A 10,923-nucleotide genomic window follows, 5' to 3' on the forward strand; every position below is an offset into this window, starting at 1 on the left:
GTTATTTTGCTCTTATTATTCTTATTTCCCTAGACTGTGTGTGTACTGGCGGTGTTCATTATGTCCAATATTCTTTCTGTGTTCTCTATAGCTGAGCAAGGTGCCAAACATACAATAATAGCTAATGTTATTGAGCATTATTTTGTGCCTGGCACTGTGTTCCAAGTGCTTCACATGTATTAACTTATTTAAAGTTCACAACAGCCTTATGAGGTAAGTTTTGTTATTATCCCCATTTTATAGATAAGAAAACTGAGATACAGAGAAATTAAGTAATTTGCCCAAGATTGGGGTAGAGCCAGGATTTCATTCTTACCCACTAGCCTCACTGTTCTCTGCCTGATTTGTATCAGCAGCATGGACTCTCTTTTGGCTTTTTGAAATGAGGAGTGATGTGATTGTAATGAGGAAAAGGTATAGATAGGGAGGGAAGTGCCGAAGGGCAAAGAAGCTGGTTAAAAGCTGCTGGAGTAATCTGAGGATGAAGTGATCATGAGCCACCTAGTGTGTGTGCCAGGGGCACTGAAAATGAAGAATAGGAAAGACACTAGGAAGCAGTCATTTAGCAATTGGTTTGTTGAACTATAACTTACAATACCTGATGAAGTAGAAGTATATACGCCCTGATCCAACATTCAACTCCTAGGTATGTGCTCAAGAATTCTCACAGGTACTCAAGGCGACTCATATAAAAATCTGTGCTGCAGCACTGTCTGTAGGAGCAGAAAAATTAGAAACAGTTAAGTGTCTCTCACATAAAGCAATGCAAATGAATGAACTACAACTATAGCTCTCACATGTAAGTGTTAAGAAAAACAAAAAGTTACAGAATACCACACAGAATAGGAGACCACTTATATGAAGTTTAAGAACATGCAAAACAAAACCATATATTGTTTAAGATGCATATGTGTCAAGTATAAAAAAGTGCACAGGAATGAAAAGTGTGCAGGAATGAAAATTTATTATTTTTTAAATTCACACAAGTCCCTCTTCACAGAGTAAATGCCAAATTGAGAGAGTAGATACTTCTGTGGGGGAAGGAGGTGGGGAGCCATCGGGAGAGTGCAACCCAGGGTGTTGCCAGGTTTGGAGAATGAGGTGGAAGTTGTGGATTGTCAGTATTCCCAGTGCATGTTCCTTTTTTGCTTATAGACTGTATAGTACATATAGCCATATTTATGTGCCATGTTGACACTGACTTAATGTCTCTCACCTTGTCCAACTTTGCCTGTCTTTCCTGTAACATTTTGGGATAGATCCTTCTTTCTTTGGTTGGACTCCAGATTAAACAGTTGAATTTTAGAGCCCTTTTGGATGAAAAATACCTGTCTTTGAACTTGTTAAATCCAAGGGTCATTAAAAAGCTCAAGATACTGTATAGCCAAGACTTCTTTATGAATTGAGAAGCAGTAGCTGAGACTAGCTGTGACTCCCCTCACCTGTCAAATGTTCACACTGTGGTACTTGTGATCATGGCGGGGAACATCATTCAAACTATCTAGAATGTTATTTTTTTCTTTCTTACCCTCAAATCAGGCAGTTGTAGTTCTTAGTTTAATTAGCACAGGTTAAACATAAATTTAATGTGAATTCATTATTTGAAAATTTCCAAAGAAAAAAATTAATTTATTAAGTATTTAAAATATCAGGAGAGGCCAAGGACCAAGAACAGTCAGGACTGTGACTTAGCAAAATAGTTTATGAACTAATACAGATGGGAGAGGATGAAAGAAAATTATAGTTTTAATGAAAGACCTAAGTTGATTACTTTGTTGAAACAGTGATAAGTCCCTTAAAACCAAAACTGCTTTTAATATCAATGATTCTCTTATTTTCTAAAATGTTAGAATTTCCTTGATTGTTTTATAATCCCTTTAAATTTTAGGAAATAAATGCTATTATTTTGCTCTCCAATATTAAAATAAGTACTAGTTTCTGGTTCCTTCTTGTTTCCTTTTGGATGTTCCTATTTAATGATCAGTAACTGAAGTAGTACATTCTTTTTTTCAAACTGTTGTTCTGTTTCCTTTGTAGGTGTTTCTGACCTAGGTGAGTAACTATGTATATTTTATGTTTAAAGGCTTTTGTTTTGAGTCTTAAGAGACTGAAGCCTTTTTGTTGTGCCTATGATTCTTACACTAAACCATGTAAATAATATAAAATAGAATTATATCCCATAATTCTAATTCATAAATCTTAATTTGATACTTTTGGCATCCATGTGATCTCATGAACTAACATGTTTCATCAAGTGATTGGAATCCTGTAGATGTGTGAGGGGTGTGTATAATATGGATTTTTTTTTAAACTTTGGAGAATTTAAAACATTTAAAAAGTAGCAGGCTGGGCGTGCTTGGCTCATGCTTGTAATCCTAGCACTTTGGGAAGCCGAGGCAGGGAGGGGGATTGCTTGAGGCCAGGAGTTTGAGATCAGCCTGGGCAACATAGTGAAACCCTGTCTCTACAAGAAATTTTAGTCCCAGCTACTTGGGAGGCTCAGGAGGATCGCCTGAGCATAGGAGTCCAAGGTTGCAAGTGACCTATGATTGTGGCACTGTAATCCAGCCTGGCTTACAGAGTGAGACCCTGTCTCTTAAAAAAAAACAGGAAGAAAACCTATCACCCAACTTCAACAGTTATTGGCCTTTTTTATCCCATCTATTTCCACCTTCCTCAGCTTTATGTAGACACAGACCCCAAATATCGTATCCTTTTACTTGTAAATACTTTCAGTATGTTTTAAAAACATATTCACTATACCATTATCACACCTAAAACTTAACAATTCCTTAGAGTCCATTCAGTGTTAAAATATCCCCTATCGTTTCATGAGTTTTTAGCAGTTGTTTTATTTGAATCACTGTCCATAGATGTTCCACATGTTGAATTTGGTCAAGAAATCTCTTACCCCTCTTTGTTTTTTGCTTTTCAATTTATTTATTGAGGAATTGAGTCATCATATAGAATTTTCCACATTCTATATTTTGCTGTTTGAGCCATAATTCTTAACCTATGATGTATGTTTAGAACACTTTTGGAGTGTGAGATTTAAAAAAAAAATACATGGGTTTAAGCCTAAATGAGAATCTTTGGGCATAAGTATTTTAAAAAGCTCTCTGATTATGATGGACAGCTCTGATTACAGATCACTATCCTAGATAATGTGTAAGAAAAGGAACAAAAACTCTTATTAAGGAAAAGTGCAAGAGAATTTGAATTTGCTTTTGAATTTTAGCAGAGGAGTCTTTAATTGTATGCCTGTTATGACTAATCAAAGTTATGCATCAAAGAAAATATAGAAGTGATTGTATATGTAAACTTTGTCTTTAGAAGCAAACTTATAGTAAATTAGAAAGCCGGTTTATAATTGGTTCAGATTTGAAGGGGATTCCTAAAAAAAGAACTAATTACCTGAAGGCTTACCTAAATTACATTGCTTGGGATTGAAAATATCTTAGTTGTTGGCCACTGAATACTAACTTCTGATTGAATTGGAGAATTGAAATCTCTTCATGTTGGCTACTTTTTGCCCTTTTTTTTTTTTTTTACAGCTGTTAAATTATAATGACTTGAAACAAATTACCTTATAGTGATGTATAATTTTGGTGAAATCATTAACTTTTTAATGTGGTTTTCTGTTTAGCTGACAAGCTCTCTACTGACGATCTGAACTCCCTGATTGCTCATGCACATCGTCGCATTGATCAGCTAAACAGAGAGCTAGCAGAACAGAAGGCTACAGAGAAGCAACATATCACATTAGCCCTGGAAAAACAAAAGCTGGAAGAAAAGCGGGCATTTGATTCTGCAGTGGCAAAAGCATTAGAACATCACAGAAGTGAAATACAAGCTGAACAAGACAGAAAGGTAGAAGAAATGAAAATTGTGCCTAATGTTTAAAGTTAATCTAATTTGATTGTCTACTTCTGGAGAGCATATTGACTTTAAAATACTGCCTGTAAGTCATGCCAACCCAACTTTAGAGTAGAGCTTAGGCTCTCGTTCTCCTAGTCAGAACTTCTAGTGAAGGACTGATCTAGCAGAGTTCCTTTATGTTGAGCAGATGCAGAAGTATAAGAAAGTAATAAGATACTGGTATCCAGCATTATCTAGCTCATCAAAGAATCTTTGTTGGATTCTGAGTATATTTTTCTCTGCCAGTGTTGTTAAGAGGTTGGTGGTTAAAAGTGGATGAAATAGCTTCTTGAACCCTCTCTCTGGGCACATGATGTATTAAATATGTGTCCATGGCTGATTTGGGAACCCAGCTACTCATCCCACCTTTGTGTCTTTTCAGCAGCACAGTTTACCACTTCTTCCTGCTGGAAGCTCTTTTTTCCCTAGGCTACCAGACACCACATTCTTCTGGCCTTTCTCTCACCTTGCTGGCCACTCCTTAGCCTCCCTCTCTGCTTAGCCTCTCAAATACTGGCATGCCTGACATTGGTTCTAAAACGTTTTCTCCATCTAAACTGTCCCTAAGTGCTCTTATCTAGTCCTGTGACTTTGAAGTTTAAATATCATCTATATCTGATAAATTTATATCTCCAGCTCTGACCTCTGCTTTGGCCTCATGTTCGTATCTTCTTGATATCTCTAGCTGGATTTTCAGTAGTCATTTCATTCTCAGTATGTTCAAAACAAATTTCTTGATTCTCTCCAACCTGTCTTCCAGACACTCAACTTTTTTTTCTAAAGAAACCACCATTTACTCAGTTGTTTAAGCCAGAAACATGCTTGGTTGTCCTCCATCAACTTTCACATCCAGTCCACCAATAGATCTACCAGTTCTGCATCCAAAATGAATCCCAAATCTGTGTACTTTTCTTTCTCCATTACCAGCACCTTAGTCTAAGCTATCATCTCAACAAATTTCCCTGTTTGCATGCCCTTCTTTCTATGTCTGTTTACACAGGCAGTGGTCCTTATAAAACACAGTCTAATCAGATACTGCACTGCTGGAAATCCTCCATTGACTTCATTTAATATAAAATCCGAATTCTTACCCAATACCAAAAAGCCTCTTAATCTCTGCCTGGTGTGAGCCAGGCTCCCCTTCATTTCATTGCTCCAAGCACCCTGGTATTTTTTTCTGTGCCTTGACTGCATCTTCCACCCTTTGTGCTTGCTCTGCCTGGTACATTGTTCTGTCTTCTCTCTTTAAACCCTACACTTTGTAAGCTTAGATGCTACTTTCTCAGCAGGACCTTTCCTATACCTTCAATCTAAAGTAGAGCCTCTGTGTGATTCTCTGTCATATTGCCCTGTATTTTTATTTTTTTTTTGTAGACAAGAGGCTTGCTCTGTCACTCTGGCTAGAGTGCAGTGGTATCATCCTAGCTCACTGCAACCTCCAACTTCTAGACTTAAGCGATCCTCCTGCCTCAGCCTCCTGAGTAGCTGGGACTATAGGTGTGCAACACCATGCCTGGCTGAGTTTTTCTATTTTTAGCGGAGATGGGGTCTCCTTGCTGAGGCTAGTCTTGAACTCCTGACCTCAAGTGATCCTCCCACCTCAGCCTCCCAGAGTGCTAGGATTACAGGCGTGAGCCACCGCACCAAGCCTGCCCTGTTTATTTTAAATGTAATGTAGTAAAAAGGAGGTTGAAGGGGAGTTGATGCTTTACAATAGGTCCTCATCTGCTCAAATTCATACTTAGAAACAAGTATCAGAATCTGAGGTGTCCTTTTTGTTTACGTATTTACTGTCTGGTTGCTCCATTGAAATGTACACAGTGTGAGAGCAAGAAATTTTGCTGCCTTGAGCACGGTTGCATCCATACATTTAGTGGGCACTACCTGGCACAGGGCTGACACTTGTTTCTGATAAAAATTATGTTTTGAATTTCAGATAATCATTGTTCAGTAATTTGTGATATGACCCATGGCTAATTGTTAGGCAAGATATAATTTTGGTTTGATTTGGTTGGCCCATGTTGAATTTAAATTCATGTTAAAAATAAGCGGTTTTCTTTGTTTAGAAGAAATTATGTTGAATAACTACCAGATACTTACTAATTTTTTTAATGATTCTTCGAAGTAGGCATTATTATTCACAGATGAGAAAATAGAGACTTGAGAAGATAAGTAATTTCTCCAGAGTCACACAGATGAACCTACGTTTGATGCCAAGTCTGCGTGTTAATAGTTATTTTTCTCCCTATTCTGGATTTAATTACTTCTCAGGGTAATGTGTGATTCAGGAAATGGCAGTGTATGTTTTATGTAGGAGGCAGCCTGATGATGTGGAGAAAATACAAGTTTCGGAGCCAGAGACCACTGTTTGGAATCTAATTTTTGTCACAGCTGTGTAACCTTGTTTGAGTTGCCTTCCAATGTTCAGCTTTCTGATTCATTTAAGAAGTAGAAGTAAAGGATGGTTACACATACCTGGCACATTGTAAGGATTCAAGATATGGAAGCTGCCATTATTGTTGTTGATAACAGTCTTTAGTTTTCCTAGAATAATATGTGGAGAATTGAGAACTAATCATTGTTGTGTTTGCTATCACAGGTAGAGGAAGTCAGAGATGCCATGGAGAATGAAATGAGAACCCAGCTTCGCCGGCAGGCAGCTGCCCACACTGATCACTTACGAGATGTCCTTAGGGTACAAGAACAGGAACTGAAGTGTGAATTTGAGCAGGTGAGGACCTGTTGTAAAGGATGAACTCCCTTTAGTCTCTCCCCACCCTTACATTATTAACAGGCTCTCCATTCCTTTTAATGTATTCTGAAGATGTTGAAGAATGGGGAAAGATTTCAAATGTTACCTAATCTTGGTGGAGGGGGCTTTTTTATAGCTGCAAAACTACTCCTTTTTACATAATGGTGTACCTGTGTGTTTATGACCAGATGTGAATTTCATATATATATATTTTCTAGTTATTCATAGTCTTCAAAGTTTTAAGGAGGGTTGATAAAGGGGATTTCAGGAATGCAGACAGTAATACTTGACACATGTAATGTCCTACTTTGTTTTCACAAACTCCTGTAGATATATGGTAGTGCTCAGATTTTATAACTGAAAAAACTTCAAGAGACGTTAAGTTTTAAAGTCATAGAAAATTATCAGGATACCTTTAATCATAACTAGTGTCTACTCAGGAAACCATTTATAATAATATTAACTTATTATTTGTTTTGCAAAAGGGGAATGAATTTTTCTAAATAAAGAGAATTTCCAGAAAATTGAAATTTATGCCAACATGAAAAGGTATTTGAAATTCTATTTGATGGATATTTTTCTGAGAAAAATGAATGTATAAGCTCTTAAATAGAAGATATAGAATATAATTTAATTCTTTTTTAGGTTTTCAATGTGGTTAATTTACTGCCTTAAGTTGACAAATTATTTCTAACTTGAATAGCCTACTCTCTTCTGGTCTGTTTCCTCCAATATTAGGTCCCATCAGTAAATTTATAGAATATTATACATCAAATACAAGTCAGAAAAATTTCGAAACCTTACACATAATGTAGGAGTTTTCATGACAACTATTTTGAGATTTTAATGGCCCTCTTTGCTTCAGGAGGTAGGAGTTGCTGGAAGATTAGTATTCAGTTAAGTGACTTGCATTGAGGTAGCATCACTTTTTCTGTGCACTATTTATGTTTTATTTCAGGACCTGGCTGAGAAACTCTCTGAACAAGAATTACAGTTTCGTCGTCTCAGTCAAGAGCAAGTTGACAACTTTACTCTGGATATAAACACTGCCTATGCCAGACTGAGAGGAATTGAACAGGCTGTTCAGAGTGAGCATAATCTATGTTATCTTGTAGATAATTTTATTGAATGCAGCTTACTAGGATAATTATACAAGGATAATGGGATACGTGCATTGATATTAGGGCATAAATATACTAAAGTCACTCTACTAAATTTTATTCATGTTTTGAAAAATTAATCCCAGTTTAGAACATAGAGAGTTATGAAAGGAAATTAAAAAAAAAATCTAAAATTAAATCTAAATAACCTGAAATTTTGTATCTTATTCAGCAGTCTCCAACCTTTTTGGCACCAGGGACTGGTTTCATGGAAGAGAATTTTTCCATGGATGGTATGGAGGGGGTTGGGGGGTGAGGCGGAGCTCAGGCAGGGACGTGAGCGATGGGGAGCAGCTGTAAATACAGATGAAGCTTCGCTCTCCCACTTCTTACCTCCTGCTCTGTGGCACCCCGGTTCCTAAATTTCATGGAAGACAATTTTTCCATGGATTGGGGTCGTGGAGGGGTGGCAGAGCTCTGCAGCCTGGTCCCTAACAGTCGGGGGATTGGGGACTACAACCTTATATGACAAACGTGAGATCACTATTTACAAGGCAGTTTACCCCACAACACACTTTGGCTATGTCTTGTGAGCCCTGGATGGAGGGAATGGTCAGTGTGGCCCCATACTGGCCCTCCAAAGGCTCTGGAGGGTTATCCAGAGCTAGTGATTTGCTGAACCCACCCACTAAATGAACAGTAGTTATACTGAGGCCTCCATGTGCCACACTGAAAAAGAAATGTCTCGACAATGAAGGTGTTGATAAAATGGGTTTCTTTGGGATGTTATGGAATCCTTTTTCATCATATAAATGATAAAAATAAACTCAGTACTCACAGAATTTCAAGATCATCCTTTGAAGTTTCCCATTTCTTTGTAGGAAATTTCTGATGGCTCTAGCATAAGTCTTAACCTAATGTAAATAATATGTTTCTTTCTCAACTACTAAAGATCAAAATACCTGGTTTAGACATCATGCAGATGTTAATGACTTCTACGTACTATTTGACCTTGCATTGTCCTGGGTGTCACAGGAAGAGGGAAGAGAGACTTAGTTGTGCTTGTGCACATGCATCCTCCCAGTTTTCTCCATGACTTTAGTAAAAATAAGTCCTCATCAAATTGTGTCATGCCTTACTGCCTCATATGAAGAGGGCAGCTAGGAAAGAACACACTAGAAATTAAAGTGGTGGGGTGGGGTTGTAAGAGGCTCTTTCTCTGGCCCTATCTTCCACATATGTGGGTTTAACTTGTTGAATGTACATTAGTTCTGTGGATGTAAGTAGTCAGGTGCAGAGAAAAATGGTTTTCTTTGCCTTTTTTCTTTGTAGGTCATGCAGTTGCTGAAGAGGAAGCCCGAAAAGCCCACCAACTCTGGCTTTCAGTGGAGGCATTAAAGTACAGCATGAAGACCTCATCTGCAGATATGCCTACTGTTCCACTGGGTAGTGCAGTTGAGGCCATCAGAGTCAACTGTTCTGATAATGAATTTACCCAAGCTTTAACTGCAGCCATCCCTCCCGAGTCCCTGACCCGTGGGGTATACAGTGAAGAGACCCTTAGAGCCCGTTTCTATGTGGTCCAAAAACTGGCCCGAAGGGTAGCAATGATCGATGAAACCAGGAATAGCTTGTACCAATACTTCCTCTCCTACTTGCAGTCCCTGCTTCTATTCCCAGCTCAGCAACTGAAGCCACCAGAGGAGCTCTCCCCTGAGGATATAAACACATTTAAATTATTGTCTTACGCCTCCTATTGTATTGAGCATGGTGATCTGGAGCTGGCAGCAAAGTTTGTCAATCAGCTGAAAGGGGAGTCCAGACGAGTGGCACAGGACTGGCTGAAGGAAGCCCGAATGACCCTAGAAACTAAACAGATAGTGGAAATCCTGACAGCGTATGCCAGCGCCGTAGGAATAGGAACCACTCAAGTACAGCAAGAGTAAGGTCTAGGGAAAAATTTTGTAAAGTCATATTTCATGTCAAAGAAAATCAGCAGGGTTTGCAACAAGGGTCCCAGAATTGTCTAGAAACGAGCAGGTTACAAGTACTGTTCTAAATGTTAACACCTGTTGCATTTATATTCTTTCCACTTGCTGTCATGTCAGTGAACTCCAAGAGTGCTTTCTTTGCAACTTGTGTAACATTTTCTGTTTTTCAGGTTTTACTGATCAGGCTTGTGAGGCCAATCAAAATAATGTTTGTGATCCGATCCCTATCACTATTGATTTTGCCCTTGGAGGAAACTGAATAAAGCAACAAGATGAAAACTAAGTACCTTATCCCTTTCCAGAGAGTACCATGTCTAGTCTGTTGTGTGTACAGGAAATTTCCTTGAGAAGCAGCAATAGCAGAAGTAGGAACTTATGGCCACATAGAATTTCCAGACTGTGAATTGGGTCACCACAAGTCCAAGGCCTGCTTCTTGGCTTTGAAGATTTTGGTGAATTGATTCCTGCTGGTCAAACTCAAAAGAGTAATGCACAAGCCAAAATGCTAATGTACTTATAATTGGGGATATAGCAGTCTGTTGATTATAAAAAATGTCGATCTCTACCCACAAATTAATTCGGCAGCCCTCAAATGGCTACAGCTACAGTTCTAAACCACTGGTAATGAATACATCTTGCTTCTTTCTAGTACGTGGGACTGTGAACCTCTTCAAAGTGGGTGTGGGGTGCCTGGAATCTTAATGAAAGGATTAACTAATTTTGTAGTGTATTTGATCTAGATTGCCATAAAACTTTCTCAGCTCACCCTTCTAAAGATTAGGATAATTGCCATATTGGATAAAAACTAACAAATTAGTTTTTACTCCATGAAGACCACCACCTCTACATAAAAATACAGTCCAAAAAAATTTTTTTTTTTTCAAAATTACAGTTTTTTGTTGGGGGTTTATATATTCACAGAGATTATTGAGTAGGCACTTTTATCTGAGCAACACATATGCAAATCATGAAGGGGATCAGGCTCTATTTTATGTATCTGCAAGTGTATGCCAGCCCCTGAATTTGGATAGTTACATTATGGCATTGACCTTGTTCTTTGATTTTGAGATACATTGGTCCATCTTTGGCCTAGGTTGATGTTAACATTCCCTATGTTCCTTCCTAAGTGGATTCTTAATTCAATAAAATACATCCAGTTTTT

General features: G+C 38.1%; 1 protein-coding gene across 12 annotated transcripts in view; it reads left to right on the plus strand.

Moving 5' to 3' along the window:
- IMMT (inner membrane mitochondrial protein) overlaps positions 1-10,587 on the plus strand; it is a 46,067-nt gene extending 35,480 nt beyond the window's left edge. For 7 of the 12 annotated variants that reach the window (XM_069494976.1, XM_069494982.1, XM_069494978.1 and 4 more), the window contains 5 exons: positions 2,038-2,052; positions 3,647-3,870; positions 6,518-6,649; positions 7,629-7,758; positions 9,103-9,994. In XM_069494976.1, coding sequence (XP_069351077.1) covers positions 2,038-2,052; positions 3,647-3,870; positions 6,518-6,649; positions 7,629-7,758; positions 9,103-9,716 — 1,115 coding nt within the window. In that variant the 3' untranslated portion in view covers positions 9,717-9,994. Of the gene's footprint in view, positions 1-2,037; positions 2,053-3,646; positions 3,871-6,517; positions 6,650-7,628; positions 7,759-9,102 lie in introns of all 12 variants that reach the window. The other 5 variants (XM_069494977.1, XM_069494980.1, XM_069494981.1 and 2 more) reach the window with 2 other exon arrangements.
- The last annotated feature ends 336 nt before the right edge of the window (positions 10,588-10,923 follow it).

Source organism: Eulemur rufifrons, chromosome 19 (assembly GCF_041146395.1).
Source record: "Eulemur rufifrons isolate Redbay chromosome 19, OSU_ERuf_1, whole genome shotgun sequence".
Lineage (NCBI taxonomy): Eukaryota > Metazoa > Chordata > Mammalia > Primates > Lemuridae > Eulemur > Eulemur rufifrons.